Source organism: Phoxinus phoxinus (assembly GCF_949152265.1).
Source record: "Phoxinus phoxinus genome assembly, chromosome: 20".
Classification (NCBI taxonomy): Eukaryota; Metazoa; Chordata; class Actinopteri; order Cypriniformes; family Leuciscidae; genus Phoxinus; species Phoxinus phoxinus.
In genome coordinates this window covers 31,491,315-31,509,638 of record NC_136895.1, presented here as the reverse complement: position 1 = coordinate 31,509,638, position 18,324 = coordinate 31,491,315, and the positions used below count along the sequence as shown (strand labels likewise).

The following is an 18,324-nucleotide window of genomic DNA, read 5'->3' as shown; positions in this document are numbered from 1 at the left end:
ATTATAAGATACTCTAGAAATCTCAGTAAAAACTGGCACTAACTGAGTCGCACAGTATTTTACAACATTACCGCATATCTTATCTGGACCTGGGCTTTTTCGAGGATTACATTTTAAAGATCTGTCTAACCACTATTTCATTGTAATAAAAACCAGCAGAAGATGTAGTCATAGGTGGTGGCGGCATCACTGAGACAGCATTACCGTCTCCCCTATCAAAACAACAGAAATATGAGTTGAGCTGATTGGCCATCTCTAGCTCCACCACAGGTAGTTTACCCTTATGGGGTACATTTGTCATATTCTTGGCCAGGCATATCGTGAATTGTCACATGTCAGAGATGCCTACATTTTTTGTTTGTACTTGTGCTTATTAGTATTTGTCTTTGAATCTGCTTCTGTATGCACCTCTGAGTTACCACATCCTGTTTTTTGTATGACTTCCTGCATATCTTGCACGCCACTCTCACCCACACTGACAGCAAGAACGGGAATTATGTAAGGCTGCTTTTTACAGACAATAGCTCAGCCTTCAACACTACAGTTCCCCACAGACCCCTCTGTGATTGGGTTCTGGACTTTCCCTCATGCAAACCACAGGTAGCGTGAGTGGGTCAGACCATTTCCAACATCATCACCTTGAGTACTGGAACACTACAAGGATGTGTTTTGAGTCCCCTGCTCCCTCTATACACATGATGTCCTCTCACAGAATCACATTTGCGGATGATACAGTGGGAATGGGCCTCTTTTCTGACAATGAGGCTGCCAATCTGGATGAGGTGGAGAAACTAGCATCATGGTGTCTCTTTCTGAACGCCAGCAAAACCAAGGAGACGGTTGTTGACTTCAGAAGGAGGCAGCAGCGGCACTACACCCCACTCAAATACATCATGCACATCTCTGAGGAATTGACCTGGACTCATCACATTCAAGCAAGTAAAGAAAGCCAGGCAAAGGATTTACCATCTGAGACTATTGAGGACATTCAGGGTTTCCCCTTCAATCTTAAAAACGTTCTATACGGGGGCTATGACTCAATGCATCTCACTATGGTATGGGAACTATCATAAAGCGCAACAGAAAGTGGTGTGCGCAGCCAAGCGTATAACTAGAACCGCTCTCCCTTCTCTGCATGACATTCACATCAGACGATGCAAAGTCAGGGCAGTCAAGATCCTCACGGACACCGCAGTCTAATGGCTAAAATGGAGAGGCTTACGAGGAGATTCTTTCCTCAGGCCATCAAACTACTCAACTCGCACATGAAAAACATTGCACTTTGAATTATTAAGTACACTGAACTGCACTTTATTTATACCTTGGTTATTTTAATACTATTTTAATATTGTTGTATCCTTTATATAATGTATTTTGTATATTTTTATTGCACAGTCCACAAATGAATGCTTATCTATTTGTATTTGTCTTTGAATCTGCTTCTGTATGCACCTCTGAGTTACCAGATCCTGTTTTTTGTATGACTTCCTGCATATCTTGCATATCTCGCACTCTCACCCACACTGACAGCAAGAACGGGAATTATGTAAGGCTGCTTCTTACAGACAATAGCTCAGCCTTCAACACTACAGTTCCCCACAGACCCCTCTGTGATTGGGTTCTGGACTTTCCCTCATGCAAACCACAGGTAGCGTGAGTGGGTCAGACCATTTCCAACATCATCACCTTGAGTACTGGAACACTACAAGCCGGCACGGCACCAGGATTCCAGTTTTGGATGGGCCAGACCAATTGTGGGTGGGCCTTAAATTAAAAACATTATCAAATCACTGTGTAACCTAATAAAAATGACTGACTAATATACTGTTATTATCTGTGCTTACATAATAGAGATTTTAATAGCTTGATGCTCTTTAGATATTTTGTTGCATTGTAAAAGTTTCGGTGCATAGGACGGACCTATCCGCGATCGCTCTCCTTGGTTCTGACCAAAGAAGAGCGCTTTGGAATCTCCATTACGCACCATTTCCTGGCTGTGCTTTAGCGCATCTCTCTATAGACCTAAGGCCTATAGACTCTAATATTTCCCCAAAACATAGTTTAGTTTTGCTCATATAACATGAGGCCAGAAATTTCACAATTCTGTTTTAATTGTTTTAAGTTTTCAACAATACAGATCAACAACACTACCCGACAGTTTCAATCAAATCTGGTCATAAGTGGCAATAGACCTGTTTGACGATTTCATACAACATTAATTTATTTAAATTTCATTAACAACAGTCTGAGCTTGGCTTATTATACAGAGAAAATGCATTAAAATGTAGCCTATAGGCTACTACGAGATAATAACAAATACAATAGGCCACCGCCAATTCACGGTCATACACTCTAAAAAATGCTGGCTTGTTTCAACCCAATTTTGGGTCAAATATGGACAAACCCAAACGTTGGGTTAAAAATTGTATTAAAAAATGTAACCCAACGGCTGGGTTTGTCCATATTTGACCCAAAATTGGGTTGAAACAACCCAGCATTTTTTAGAGTGTACACTAAGATTAACAGCCCTTTAACGCAAATTGAAACAAGCATCACAATATCAACAAAGTTTGCTGTATTGAAAAATCAAAAACATTTCAGAAGACATTAACTTATCAGGCTAAAAAATTACAACTGGGTAGGCTAAATGACACTCATATTTTTGCGCCAATAGGCAGGCTTAAAAGATTGGCAAACGTGAAAATAGATAGGCATGAGAAGAATATTCATTCATTGCAAATCAAATTGTTTAACAGAGTAGAAGGAAAAGGCATGCTAGGGCCTACCTATCTCTCCGAAAGTACAGGAGTAGTCGGGGGTTGCTCTTGAAAATGTCAATGATTTCATCCAAGTCGAGAGTTACTGTAAGCTTTCTCTCAAATGTCAACAGACAGAGGGACATAAGGCGAGAAGTAGAAGAGAAGAAATCTCTTCCTCTGAGTTCATCTTCTCCAACCCTCCTCTGCCAATAACGAACAGGAGTCTCAAACCTCTTCAGATCAGAAAAATAATTCCACACATCAACAGATTTTCCAAAGTTTACGTCCAAGAATTAATTAATTTAATCTAGTGAATAAACCTGCTCATAGCTTATTTGCTAAACATCTGACACGTCTGAGAAGTCAGACAATCCACCATCATTATCATCATCATCATCATCATCATCATCATCATCGTCATCATCAACCATTTCTGCCTGATCGACAACACATGTTTTAGAGCGGCATGTTTACAACCAAGTGAAACCGTTCTAATTTCACTGGCAAGCTTTCCAAAAGGAGAAAGCTCTCGCTCAATGTCGGCATCAGGAATAAAAGTCGGAACGTTAGAAACGGTCATTGAAACTAATGGTTGAACAGGAACAAATATGACACTTAACCAAATCCCGCTCTCGATCAAACTATGAACCAGATTTTCTTCCTTCAAAAATACCACTACGGCCTTGTTCATCCGAGACGATATTCTCATGGCCCACGCGCTCTGCCACATCCAGCAACACGTCCTCTACAGGCACACACCTAATCCCATTCCGGAGCGACAGGCCTGACGCCTGCAGAAATGGTTGATGACGATGATGATGATGATGACGACTGGCTACATCCGACACGAGACAACTCTCGTGGGAAAAGTTAGAGAGAGAGAGACCCAAGAAAGGGACCCAGAGAATAAGAAGAGCCAGAGCAACAGTTACAATCTTGTATTATCCTTACCCTGACCATGTGACTGACCCAAATGTGAGACATTCAGATAATTACAACTTCTCCCACTGTACTAAAGGTGTGACAATTAAATTCAATCTAAAGTACACACATCTTGGCCTGCAGGCCTAGATCCTTATCAGCACCTCTGTGACTTTGGGAACTCCAAATGGTCCTTGTGGTAGAAAGAGGGGATGGAAAACAGTAAAGCAAATGTCTTTGTTCATTTAAAATATCTTGGATTATTTTCAATACTACACTACATTGTGTTACCTTGTAAGATACATCGTTACAGTTTTGCACCCGTGAACGTCATGGCAACGTACAACACAAAGTACCTGGCAGGGGGAAACACTTAATTGTCACAAGACCACCCATGGGAAACCGGGATAGATCCAAAAGCAGTAATTTATATTTCAGGGTAATCCAAAATCGTAATCATCCAGGCAGGGGTCAAAATCCATATAATCAATCCAAACAAAACAAGAACAGGCTAGGAGACAGACCTCAGAAGTGGTGTGACAAATAACAACGACTCCGTGACAAACAATAACCAGACAGGGTATATATACACAGAAACTAACAATGTGACAGGGAACAGCTGAGTGCAGTGAACATTGATGAGTCCAGACAGGGATTGTGGGAAATGCAGTTCCAGAAGTAATGGTGACAGTATGGGGAAGAGACCTCTAGTGGACACCCGGGGAAACACAAACCAGACACTGTGACATAACCCCCCCCCCCCCCCCCCCCCCCCTCTACGAAACGGCTACCAGACGCTCCAAAACCCACACAAAACAAACCACGGCGTAGGCTCAGGAACAGACACCGGCTCAGGAGCAGGAACAGACACCGGCTCGGTGACCTGAACAGTCTCTGGATCGGCAGACGTGACCTGAAAAGTCTCTGGAGGGGTCACCAAACTCGGTCCTGGAGGGCCGCTGTCCTGCAGAGTTTAGACTAGGCATACTAGAAACTTTCAGGCAGGTGTGTTGGACCTGGTTGGAGCTAAACTCTGCAGGACAGCGGCCCTCCAGGACCGAGTTTGGTGACCCCTGCTGTAGAGCCTCAGTTTAAGCCGCTCGTGAACCGATCATCTCTTCCTTCTAGTTCATTTATAGCATCAAATAAACATGAATGAACATCAGAAGGAATGTTGTTTTAACCGCGGAAAGACGTCAGTACACTCCGCTTCTCAAGTTGGTAATCTCCAATGGTAATCTACTAACTCTCCTGACTGCTTTGTCCGACAAAATGGAAGATGGCGAAGTATCATTGGTCAGATCACCTGTCAATCAAGCTCCCTGCGAAGGGTCAATTCAGGATCTCGGGTATCTGAGCAGTGACATCGAGAAGACGAGCACCAGGAAAGCAGTGACTGCAGAAATGAATTATTTTAAAAATTATTGTCAATTAAACTATATTATCTGAGTTTTTATTAGTTATTTATCTGTAATTTCTTACTGTGTCTTTGTATAGTTTTATTGTATTAGCTTGTCTGGTAGAAACAGAATGATTAAGCTGATTAAGACTGCTTCCAAGGGTATTGGAGTTAAACAAGAAATTGCTTCAAGACATTTATCACATCCATTACACCAAGAGTTTGTCCTCCCATCAGGCCATAGACAAAGAGAAATTTGGGGGAGAACAAGGAGGTTTAAGAACTCATACCAGCTTGAACATGATAAATCGTCTGTAACCATGGGTAAAATGTTGATAACTACTTGAATTGATGGTTCCTGGCAAGCCACATGATTTCTGTAAAAGTGTGAAGTGTGGCTCTTAGGTTCCCGAGTGCTGGGTTACAGGCCAGAACACACAGTTTCTACAGTATAAAATCATTATATCTTTAGAAAGTACATAAAACGTTGAAACCCAATGTGTGTGCGTCTGTGCTCTTTTTCAGTGAGTGATCTGAGGATTGTTCTGCTGGGAAAGAATGTGTCAGAAAACAACCAAGTGGGAAACACTATACTGGGAACAGCAGTGTTTCACAGTGAAGCTCCATCCTATGAACAGCAGAAGAGTGTGAAGGTCAGTGTAACGGTGGAGAAGGGACAGATCACAGTCATCAACACTGCTCACCTGCTCCGGCCACAACTCTCACAGCATGAGACAATACAGAGAGTGAGAGAGTGTGTGTCTCTGTCTGCTCCAGGACCTCATGTGATCTTACTCGTCCTGCAGAATAATGACTTCAGAGAGGAGGACAGAAACAGAGTGATATATGTGCTGAACCTCTTCAGTGAGAAGGCCATTAAACACACTATAGTGCTGACTACTGATGAAGAGACACGCACATCCAAATGCACTTCTCTGGTAACGAATAACGTTATTCAAAATGTAATAAAGGAGTGTGGAGGAAGACATCAGTTTGATGCAAGAAACACAGGATGGCGCTCTGACATGTTCAGAAGGATAGAGAAGATACTCAAGGAAGAACATGAAGAATTTCTTGTCTGTGACATGTATGAGGCTGGAGGAACATCAGTGGATGATCCAGAGAATTCTGGAGGGGGTGGACAACCCTATCAGAGCGCAACAACAGGAAGTGATGGAGGAGGTTTGTCAAAGCCCCCCCCCCCCCCCCCAGAATAATACTAAGATTATGATAATTAACTATTTTTTGTCCTTTCATAGTTATAGTACAGTACAGACAGAAAAAATGACAAGGAGAAAAATTAGGAACTTGGGTCTCCCGCAGCACTACTGCATGACTTGACCTATTATTTATTCTCTTTTCTAATCTGTTCTCTTTCATAGGTTCACTCGACGCTGCATAGCGATGATGCAATGGGAACGCCCTCGGGGCGGTGCTGATTGTCTGAACCCGTATAGAATCACGCCAATTCATTGGCTGATGGCGCGGGCACCTCCTCAGCAGCGCTACATCACTCACTCTTAGACCGCATTTACACTGCAGGTCTTGATGCCCAATTCCGATTTTCTGACTATATCCGATTTTTTGAACGACCCGCTTACATCATCTTTTCCGATATTTGCATTTACACTATACACTGTCAAAACAACCAAATGTAGACGTTCTGCACCGGAAAATTAAGTAAAACAGCGCGATGTGCATTGGATGCAGAAGCAGACAAAATGATTATAGTGATGCGCGGATCGCGGTTATATCTGTGGGGGCTCTGCGGATAATCCGCGGATCTGGCGGTTCAAGTAGGCTAATTAAAATAACATTCTGATTAGGATTTGCGGGTGGGTCGCGGGTGGATATGATAAATCATTATTAACGAAAATATGAAATACATTCTCTAAAATATGAGCATGTTCCATTCCAGTTTACGTTTCAAGGGAGTAAAGCCTGTTTATGCCATTAAGAAAATGAAATTCTGTCAAATAAATTTTGTTTTAAAGAAATGTTTATTTCATTCATCATCGCTCATTCATCATTGTATTATGTTACCATTAGAGATGCGCGCATCAACCGTCACCGAGTCTGCTTTTGAAGGTGATGATCATCCATTTATCCTCACGAGTAACAACACATACGAATAATAGTAATTTGACCATCGGGTGAAGATACTTTTTTATTGGTGCGGGTGAGTGGCGGGTGGACAATTTGTTTTTGGCTGCGGATTCGGAGTTGAAGTTCATCCGCGCATCTCTAATTATCCAGTGTTTTGCTTTCTGCGCTATTTTCAAAGGTCAGCAAAACATTGCTCTCGTAAGGGGAGAAAAAATTACTCGGCTGTGTTCGTCCTCCATCGCGCCATTAATAAGTTATGTGATCACAGTTGGTGTCCACCTGAGTTGACGTCCCTTTTTTAATGGCGTACGACTCGCATTTACTGGGGAATATCCGATTTGTCTGCTTACATGGCAGACGCAAATGCACGTATCCGATTCATATCTGATTTATTTCCACGTATGAGTGAGGCCTGAAACCGATCTGAGAATATCGGAATCCATGTGCTTTTTTCCTGCTTACACGTTCGCCGGTCATATCCGATCTGTGCCACATGAGAGGAAAACATCGGAATTGGGTCAGTTGAACCATGCAGTGTAAATGGGGCCTTATACAGTGAACGCACCATCTGCTCCTGGCCCGTTCTAGTTAGCATACTTCATTCTGATTTTTCGTCTTTGTGCTTCAGCGATTGCATTCTGCGTCATTGCCAGCCTCTGTGCTTTCACTTCATTGCAAGCGACGACCCGCAAGATGAATCAGAGGATAGCTCACCGCGGCGTCTGATTCGGGGTGGCCAGGAAGCGCGTCCTTCTGCAGCCTACACTGAGCTTGCGGATGTGTTAACACGTGCTACTGAGAAACTTAGCATTGAGTGGCTGGATGAACCTCACGATTCTCAGTTTTCCAAGCTTGATGAGCGTTTTTTGAGTGGTCAATCCACTTCGTGGCTCTTTAGAAGAAAGCTGCCATTTTTCAGCGATCTTCACTGGGAGATTTCTAGGCCCTGGAAGCAGCCTTTCTCCATTCGGCTGCGGCTGCTGGCTTCACCAGCCTGGTTGGTTCTATGGGCTACAAGTGATCCACGTGTCAGAAGGGAGGGGCAGACCGCTGAAGCGTATCTGTTTCCCCTTGAGATGCTCTCCGGATCAAAATCTGTTATACCCCCGCCATGCACGCTTGGGGATACAGAGTCAGCCTGCCAAAACTATCTTCCTGTATTGATGGATGGAGGCTATCTCCCCTCAATACATCTTCTCGCTCCAGCTGTTTCACCCACTGAAGGTGACATATCTGGCTTTCTCCCCATGTTGAATGCCCCAGCCTCTATGCTAGAACCCCTCAGTGATCCCTGTGGGCCAATCTTCACAGTCAGAGCACGCCTCAGGCCATTCTCCAGCTGTTTTAGCTCTGTGCCCACCACCTCTCGCTGGCAGTCACACAGGGAGTCTGGTTCACCTCCTAGCAGCATGGAGACTTCTGCCAGGTGTATCGCGCTGGGTTCTTTGCACAATCCAATTCAGATACACTCTCCAGTTCCGCCGCAACCCTCCTTCGATGGGCTTCACCCCACTGTCACGAACAGTGCCCTAGAAGCTTCTGTTTTGAAGCAAGAAGTAACGTCCCTTCTACTGAAGGGAGTGATAGAGGAGGTATGACTCAGACCTGGTTATGTCCCCGAAGTTTTGTCCATGTCATTCCGCTCTCAAGTGGTCATGCTTCACTCTTTCTGTCCCCCTCCATTTTCCTTTGCTGAGGAGAAGAAGCATCATTTGCTTTGCCCTGTTTGGGCTTTAAAGGCATATGTGGAGCGTTCCGGCCAGTGGCTTAAGCCGTCTTAGTTGTTTTTATGCTTTGGGGCTAGCCGCCGAGGGCCCGCTGACTCTAAGCACGGGATCTCTCACTGGGTGATAGACACAATTTCTTTGGCTTATGAGGTGCGGAAACTTCCTTCACCTCTGGGCGTTAAAGCTCACTCTACTAGGAGTATCGCGTCTTCCCAGGCTCTTTTTAAGGGAATTTCTTTAGAAGATATTTGTGTGGCAGCAGGTTGGTCCTCTCTGCACACTTCCCGGGTTCTTTCCGTATGATTTTGTCGCTTAGGTCCTAGTTGAATTTGGTCTGACTTAAAAGTTAAAGAAGAGTTCCTTGTTGGACCAGATCCGGCAGCGCTTAGCTTGGTGTGTGTGGTATATCTTTCCCATTGCGTCATCGCTACACAGCGTCGAGTGAACCTATGAAAGAGAACGTCTTGGGTTACTTGCCCCAAAGGCGTTCCCATTGCGTCATCGCTATGCAGCGTCTCGTTCTATATTCAGAGATGTTTTGTTTTTGTTGAAAAACATATAAAAAGTTTGAAAATAAAAAAAATTATATTTTTGTAAGGAGTATTGAGACATTCACAGAAAGACAAGATATGCCGCTGAATACATTAATAATATTTGAGTAATAATGTGATTTTCTCCTAAAAAACATTTTACAATATAATAATTTGATGACGTTTAAGGAAATGTACCAAAAAAATTGTACCAAAGCTGAAGTGAGTCTACTGTCTCGAATTTGTTTTAGTGACTACTTCTGGAAAAACAAAGCTGAACATTGTGCTGTGTGGATATAATACAACACTCAAGAACTCTGTGTCTAAAATATTTAGAGGGGTAACGAGTAAACCTCATAAAGAGATGAGTAAAGTGTGTGTGAAGAAAGAGGAGAAGATTCATGGACGGCAGATCGCTGTAATAGAGCTTCCAGTTCTCACTCGGCTCTCAGAGGAGGAAGTGATGCGGGAGACTCTCCGCTGTGTGTCTCTCTGTGATCCTGGAGTTCATGTGTTCATCGTCGTTATTCCTGTCAGTCCACTTACTAATGAAGACAGAGCAGAAATGGAGAAGATTAAAAGAATATTTAACTCCAGTGAGCACTTCATGGTGCTCTTCACTACTGAACTCACTGTTAACAAGAGAGTGACAGATTTTGTAGCATCTGCAGAATCTCAGAAGGTTGTGAGGCTCTATGGGAGCTGGCACAGTGTGATGGTGTTAAAGGACAATAAAAACTCTGGACAGATCTCACAGATTCTGGGTTGTATAGAGAACATGAAGATTCAACCCTATTCACTTCAGATGTATATGAGAGCTCAAGAGAAAAGAATCAGAGATGAAGAGGAGAAACTGAGAGCAAAAGGTAAGTGCATGTTTACTTAAAAATAACAACAACAATAAAAAAAAACAATGTAGAAGGACACAAGAACATAATCACACCCATAAACACTTCCTCTAAATTACAGGAAAGTCATGATTTCATGACATGGTGTATAATTAATGTATAATACATAATGCATCATTAATCTGACTTTTACATTGAATCTTATTGTTAAACTACTCTATTCCTCTTTCAGAGGGTGTGAAGCTGAATCTGGTTCTGTGTGGGAATGACAGAAGATTAAAATCCTTCATATCAAATCTGATCCTGAACCCGGCAGACAGAAGACCCGAGCTCAGCTCTGAGTGTGTGAGGAGAGACGTGGAGCTTCATGGACGTCTGGTGTCTCTGGTGGAGCTTCCAGCTCTGATCAAAATCTCAGAGGAGGAAGTGATGCGTCAGACTCTCCGCTGTGTGTCTCTCTGTGATCCTGGAGTTCATGTTTTCATCCTCGTCATTCCTGATGGTCCACTTAATAATGAAGACAGAGCAGAAATGGAGAAGATCCAGAAGATATTCAGCTCAAGAATCAACAAACACATCATGATCCTCAAATACCAGGATTCAGAGGACAGGACAGCAGAACTAAATGAAGAAACACAGTCTGTCATTGACAGTTTTGGAGGACGACATCATCCAACATTAATTTGCCCCGACACACAAGTGTCTTTGTTGATGGGAAAACTGGAGCAGATGGTGGAAGAAAACAAACAAGAGTTTTTCTCTACAGAGACATTTCTGGAGGCACAGATGGAAAAAATGCTGCAATTTGAAGAAATGAAGAGAAGAATCCATTCACAAGGTAACGATCAGAAATCTGCATGGATTAAACACTTTTCATAACTGAAAAAGTCTATACTTGTGAGACAAAAAAATTACATTATATGCAAAATTCTGAAGAAATCATATGAGAAGCACATTATGCTTCAGTATAAATTATACGGAATATTCTCTTATCACCTACATGGCAATAGATGAAAAGGAGTGAGGGGTGACAAGGTAGCTAGCTTGAAGCCAATGGGGCTGTCGGCAAGATCAGGTTCAGTCTATTCACTCAGGTATCAAGGGTCTTTATTTCACCTCCAAGCAGGTATTGTAGTTGGGTGTATGTAGGTGTGTGTGTGTGTGTGTGTGTGTGTGTGTGTGTGTGTGTGTGTGTGTGTGTGTGTGTGTGTGTGTGTGTGTGTGTATGTGTGTGTGCGTGTGTGTGTGCGTATGGTTTCTACAAAAGAAAAGAGGAATACAGCATTTTTGTGTACAATAAACAATGCCAAATCAAATAAATGGTAACTGCCAATGTTACATTGAATTCACATGAAATAGAATATAAACAATACATGAGGCCATCTACTCATACTATAAGCTCAAACACATCTAAATAACTAAAGATAATGCCTAAGCTGGAAATATAACAAGCATAAAAATAAACACAGGGAAGGATGGTGTGATAACCAGAGCTCCGTTTGTTCTGACCTGGCTTCGGGAGGTAGGTCACAGATGACCTGAGGATCATTACTGGCCCATTGTCTGATTTCGAAGCCACCAGAGGAGAGGTTAGTGCGCAGGGTGTAATAGAGATCTCTGGCTTCCTCTGGGGTTGGTAGACTCTGTAAACAGTTATCCACGTAGAAGTGATTGTGTATGGAACGATGAATGCACTCATCTGCCTGAGCATCTTTGATGATCCTCTGGAGGATGTAAATGGCACAGCAAGGGCTTGAGGTTGTGCCAAAGGGGATAACTTGCCATTCATACACAGTTGGAGTGGCTTCACAGGAATCGCAGGAGATGTTTATCCTGGGGTAATAGGCGGTAAATGAATAATAAATCATTGATTTAATGTCTCCACTGATTGCAGTCTTGTGCTGGAGGGAAGGCCAGAGGATTGGTCTAGGAAGTAACTGTGAATTCAGGCACTGATTTCGGTAGGAGAAGGAACAATCAAACACAATGCAATCTTTACTATTGTGATGCACAATGTGGTGGGGTTTGAACCAGGACTCAGGGACATCTTCTTCTTCAGAGGATAACAACTTCTTAACATACCCAGCATTAACTAATTTCTGGACCTCTTTGGTATAGGTCTCTGCCTGTTGTGGGTTTTGAAGGAGTCGCCTTTCACAGCTACGGAGACGGGACATTACTGCCTTCTGGGGGGCCTTCAGTGGGGGCCAGAGGTGCCGCATATCGTAGGACGCCATCAACAGGTGTTCTGATGGTTTGGGTCTCAAGCTGGTGCATTGCCTCTTGATCCTGTTTGGAACGAAACACAGCTTTCATGCTTCTCTGAGGTAATGCATCCAGCTGCCACAGTTTCTGGACATGATGGTGGATGTCTTCAGGTGGGCATTTAAAGGAGATATAGTGAGAACAAGTAGAGGGAAAGCTAGAAAGATCTCTTGCAGGACCCTGCAGTGTCCAGCCGAGCAGGGTCTTGATTGCTACTGGGGCTCCAGGAGGGCCTAATTTGACAGGTTGTGTTGGGATGATAAGGCGTGTATGATCAGCCCCTAGAAGGAAGAGGGGTCTTACTTTATTAAGCTGTTTGAGATGGAGTTGACGGAGGTGTGAGTTTCGCCGCTGGAGGAAGTTCACAGAGTGAGAAGGTTCTGACAAGGATAGCTGGTTAGCAGTGAAGACTTGACTGATGACATAGGACCTATTAGTATGTGCTTTAGGAATAAGGGATAAGGAATAAGAGTCTGGACATCCTATCTCACAGTTCTCAGCTGTAGACTCTCAGATTCTCCTTTTAACTGAAGTGTTTGGGCAGCAGGGTGAAGGAGGATTGTTCTTTCAGACCCATCATCCAGTATGGCGTAAGTATCTAAGGATCTGTTTCCATTGCACAGGGACACTTCACACCTCAACTACCTTCAGTAGTACCTTATTGCTATCACTAGGGTGGTCAAGATATAGATTTTGCTCTTGCCTCTGGTTAATGTTGAATAGGATGTGTTGGAGTTGGAGGATGTCCCTTCAGGTCACATTGGGTTGCAAAGTGATCTCGTAAACATCGCCAACAACGTCTCTGTTCCTTGATCCAGTTAGGTTTCTGCTCTTTGGTGAGCTGGAGGAAATCACCACATTTACTGACATGATGTTGGGTAAAAGTACAGTAGGCACACACTGGATAGCATCCAGCTAAGGTGTTAAGAGGAGGTTAAATAACTTTAGGTGAGGGAACTTGGGCTCTGGAGGTCATATGAGGGGAAGTTTTGATGGTTGTACCTCTTAATGGGTAAGGAGGTGGAGGCCTCTGCCGGATAGGCTGACCGATAGGCTGATATGTTCTTTCTCTCCTGCTCCTGCTTCTCTCTAAAGATGTTGGGGTTGCGACTCAACGCCAAGAAGAGTGTGCTCCTCCCAGCTCAGAGGACCACTTTTCTAGGTGTGTTATAAAGATTTGCCGTAAATGGGGTAAAACTAGGCCAGTCCCTCACTGTGAAACAGTTTCAGACTGTTGGGTCTCATGGCAGCTGCTTCCAACGTAATTACTTTTGGCCTTCTGTACATGAGACCCCTGCAGTGGTGGCTCAGGACCAAGGGGTTTTCTCCGAGGGGAAATACGTTTTCGCATGATCAAGGCTATGCCTATGTGCCTCGGTCATGTGGAAGATCCTTGGTTCCTCGCCCAGGCCCAGTGTTGGGGGCTTCTTGTCGACACATAATGCTATCGATGGATGCTTCCCTCACAAGTAGGGGGTGATCATGAGTGGTCACTCGGCGAAGAGTCTTTGGCAGGACCATCTTCCTTTTTGCACATAATTGGCTAGAAGTGATGGCGGTATTCCGAGAATCTCAATACTTCCTGTCAGACCCGAGAGGTCACCATGTGCCTGTCCTTCCGGACAACACACTGATGGTCTCGTATATCAGAGCAGATATCCTGTTGAGGCAGGGGCTGAGGCCCGGGGAATGGACACTTCACCCCGAGGTGGTGGAGCTCCTTTGGGAGAACTTCTGTGAAAACTCAAGTCTACCTTTCGCATTGTTTTATACAACGCATTGCCCTATGTGGTTCTCCCAAGCGAGCTGGATGCGATGTATTAGGTGTGGTTGAGGCTACACCTGTACGCATTTCCCGATATCTTTGCTCCCGGGAGTTCTGGAGAGGGTTCACCGGGTAGGGGCTCATCTATTATTAGTAGCCCCATTCTGGCCGGGCCGAGTGTGTTTCTCAGACCTACTGTCCCTTCTAGATGGCTCTCCCTTGGAGATTCCGATAAGGAGGGACTTAGGGTGTACTCACACTAGGCACGGTTGCCATGAACCGGGCCCGAGTACGATTGTCCCCCCTCCCCACTCCCCCTCTGGCCTGCACTCACATAGGGTTTCAGCATTCGTGCCGGAGCACGCTTACGTCATTATGATGAGACGGTTTCGGGATAAACAGAGCGGCACTCTCTGAACACAATGGAGTCCATCGCTCTGTTTTCTTTGTGGATAATTTTGTGTCGTTTGGTCCACGGTGGTCCACAGCCCTCTCACAGCCTGTTGTTAAACAGATGTGTCGCCTTAAATTTTCACGTAATCGTGCTGCTCGTATGAGGAGGTTTGCAAGGTACCAGCTGAAGTGCAGCAAGGACTTTGCAGCTTTGATTACGGACTACAGTTCCCATTACACGCGTCCTGTTCCGTGCTCCAGCACGGTTAGCGCTCACACTGCATGCGAACCGCGCCCGAGTCCAACTGAACCGTGCTCTGGCCCACCTCTTCCAAGCGGGCCAGGGCCGGCTAATCGAGCCGCGCCCGGGCACGGTTCAGAGCACTCACACTAGTCAAACGAACCGCGCTTTGGTGGTCAAACGCACTCGGGCACGGTTCGAACTGGCTAGTGTGAGTACACCCTTAGTGTCCCAATCAGGGACACAATATTTCACCCTCTTCCGGAGTTATGGATACTGTGGGCTCGGCCTCTGAGGGGGCCCAGCTCATAGATTCAGGTCTCTCGACCGAGGTCATGGAGACCATACTCCAGTCTAGAGCTCCCTCCACGAGAATACTGAATATGCATTGAAATAGAAACTGTTCTCTGCCTGGTGCGGAGAACACCTTCTGAATCTTGCTATCTGCCCTGATGGTACAGTACTTGATTTCTGCAATGAATGTTTCTTTGCTGAGTTATCTCTGAGGAGAGATCCTTAATTCTGTTTTCTCCTTGGTAGATGAGGCTGAGGCCTGCACGTACTTGGATTTGCACCTGGTAGGGTTATATTTCTTCACCCCAGGCCGGGTTGTATTCCTAGGTCCCTACTAAATTTTCGGGTCATTTGTGCTGCAGGCCTTCTGTCCTCCACCTAATGCCCCAGATCAGGAAAAACGTCATCTGTTATGCCCTGTCCGGGCTTTGGATGTGTTGTGGTTTCAATCTTTTTATGAAATCACTTCTCAGAGATCTTTGATGCCAGAAATGTTAGACTTTATTCACAAACAAAGCCGAGCGCCCTTCTGCAGAAAAAGACGCTCCAGACATGTGGTCAGCTTCACATATATACCCACATCACTTCCAAAAATGGTAATACCTCCTATAGATATTTTTGGGCTGAAGTTTCACACCATGTGACACACTCAAATAGAATTATCTGCTGCACCAGCAGCTTGACCTTTCTTCAAGCCCCTAAAAGTACATCCAAAGTCACACACTCACAAAGTAAATAATAGTGTCTTAATATGTAGCTAAATTACTGATCTTCTAAATAATAAAATCTTCAACATTCCCTCCTCTGGGGCTTATCTAAGCCCCACTTTACTATCCCTTTCCCAGAGTGTAGTTTCACAATCCAGCCCTCTCAGTTATGCTACCTAGCAGTGGCGTAGGTTTGATTTTGAAATTGGTGGGGACGGGAACATATATTTTAAGGTTTGATCGAAATTATTGCTAGGGATATATGAGTGTCACTGGATATTGGTAGGGACACGTCCCTAGTGTCCCTACTAAATTCTACACCCCTGCTACCTAGTGAATCAATTAAGTCACTCAGTCACCTTTCCAATGACTAGGTTGTGCTACCACACTCTGGCGGAGTATTCGAGCCAAACATCTTTCTCCACATATTTTCTTTTCTTTCAGTTGTATTTTCTTTCTTTCAATGGAGAAAGTAAAAGACTTCGAATTCTCCCTATCAAAACAAAAAAGAGTAACACATTGTTATAAGCGTGAGCGTGTAGTTTGTTCTGCCTTGCCTGTGGTTGTCACAGTTATGTAGAATACATCAAAACATTAAACCATGCATTATACTATTAAAAGTTTTTCTTGTAGTGCAGAATTTCTCTTCGACCCAGACACTTTACGCATCGTAGAGGGTCACCCTTTGGGGAGAGGTTAGGCTAGCACATACACCCAGGGTCTGGCTCGTCAATCATCTTCTCCTTCCTCACTTGAATCATTGTCCAATGCTTGTAAAATCCAATTTGTTTGGCCTGGGTAATCCTTTGGGTAATGTACTTTTGTTGCCCTCTAAGTTTATCTTTCCATTCTCTTGATATTTTAGCACCTCCATTTGCTTAACCGTGATTTTAACAACTAATGATCTTACTATGGGAAGTACACAACAGAATAATAACCACCTTTCAATATTGCAACTTCAGAAAACATTCCTAATTTAGCAAACCATGTTCATACTTCTCCAAACTTCAAATCAAGTTTTTCTTAACTTTTTGCTCTTAAATTTTTTTTTTTTTTTTTTTACTTAATCCTGTATTCGCTAAATGTTCCTCCCTGTGTAGTATTATTTGGTAAACGTGCAACACTGATCTTCAAACATAAGTCCTTCTACTTTTCTCATGTAATTGTTTTCCTCCTAATGCAGACAAAGCATTACAGTAAATCTCTGCTGATTTATAATAAATAATTTATTCATTCTGCGTTTTTATTTTTCGTGATCCATATGAATTTTGATTTAAAATAGGGCTGGTTTAAATACCTATTTTTCTCATTTTCACTTGCTTCTTTTTATGAAGGAATATCAATTATTAAATTCGAAGAATCAATCTTTTAGTCAATCATTTTTAGTTGATGAACGAACAGAACATTGTAGTGCACCTTTTATCCTTTAAATCACTTTGTGCTTCGTTATAAAGTTTCATATTTTAAATTCAGTTTTATTACCAAAATGTAACAATAAATACCATTTAGACATTTTTAATCTTGCGTTATAGCTCCTCATTGGAGCTTCTCAGTTCAAGCGGTTCTTAACTGAATACCTTTTCTTCCTTTCTACTAATTTCTAAATAAACTATCATGAATAAACTAGTTATGTCCCATGTAATCACTCAAACTAAGAAAGCTTTAGAGCAATGTTACATTTACCTCATAAAAGTCATTCAATAAACTCATTAGACAATTAGAACAAATAACTCTAGAAAATAACTTTTCTACTACCTTACATATTGATTATATGTAGGCCTACATTTATTTTTTTCTGTAAATCTAATCCATAATTTTTATATCAACCATTTAAAACATAAAGCATTATAACTTAATTATTATTAAAACTTCCCTGTGTGCAATTTAAGTGTTCGTATACAATTCATTTTAATCTTCAATATTCTTGGAATAACTTGCTAACCCATTATCTGAATTTATTTCTGATAGCATTTCAAATCTAAGGAATACTTCTCTGTTAGAAATCTCATTTCTGCATCTGCCCTTCCTCTGCTAATAACATTGCCTTTGCCCGTCTATATCATGTCCACATAATCCATTATCAAGTATTTTAATAGTCCTTCTCGCCTATTTGTGTTGCTGTTCCTTTCTTAACTGTTTTTTGGCACAAATTTCACATGTGGACAGATTTGCCATTTAATTTTCATTTTTTCCTTATTCTTAATCTCTCCTTATTCCCCCCTTGCGCACTGGTCAAAACCATTGCGCATCTGGATTGAAAATATTCAAAGGTGATGTTGGTGTAACAATCTGTCCTTCATGTGAATGTCAAATATCTGTTTTTACCCTCCTCTGTTACCATAGATTGTTCTTAAAATCCTGCTTGTTAT

The 18,324-nt window shown here is 43.0% G+C and overlaps 1 protein-coding gene across 1 annotated transcript in view; it reads left to right on the top strand.

Moving 5' to 3' along the window:
• Positions 1–18,324, top strand: part of LOC306988521 (uncharacterized protein) — a 34,922-nt gene that overhangs the window by 4,493 nt on the left and 12,105 nt on the right. The window contains exons 3-5 of the mRNA XM_079593573.1: positions 5,605–6,261; positions 9,694–10,308; positions 10,523–11,128. Coding sequence (XP_079449699.1) covers positions 5,605–6,261; positions 9,694–10,308; positions 10,523–11,128 — 1,878 coding nt within the window. The remainder of the gene's footprint in view (positions 1–5,604; positions 6,262–9,693; positions 10,309–10,522; positions 11,129–18,324) is intronic.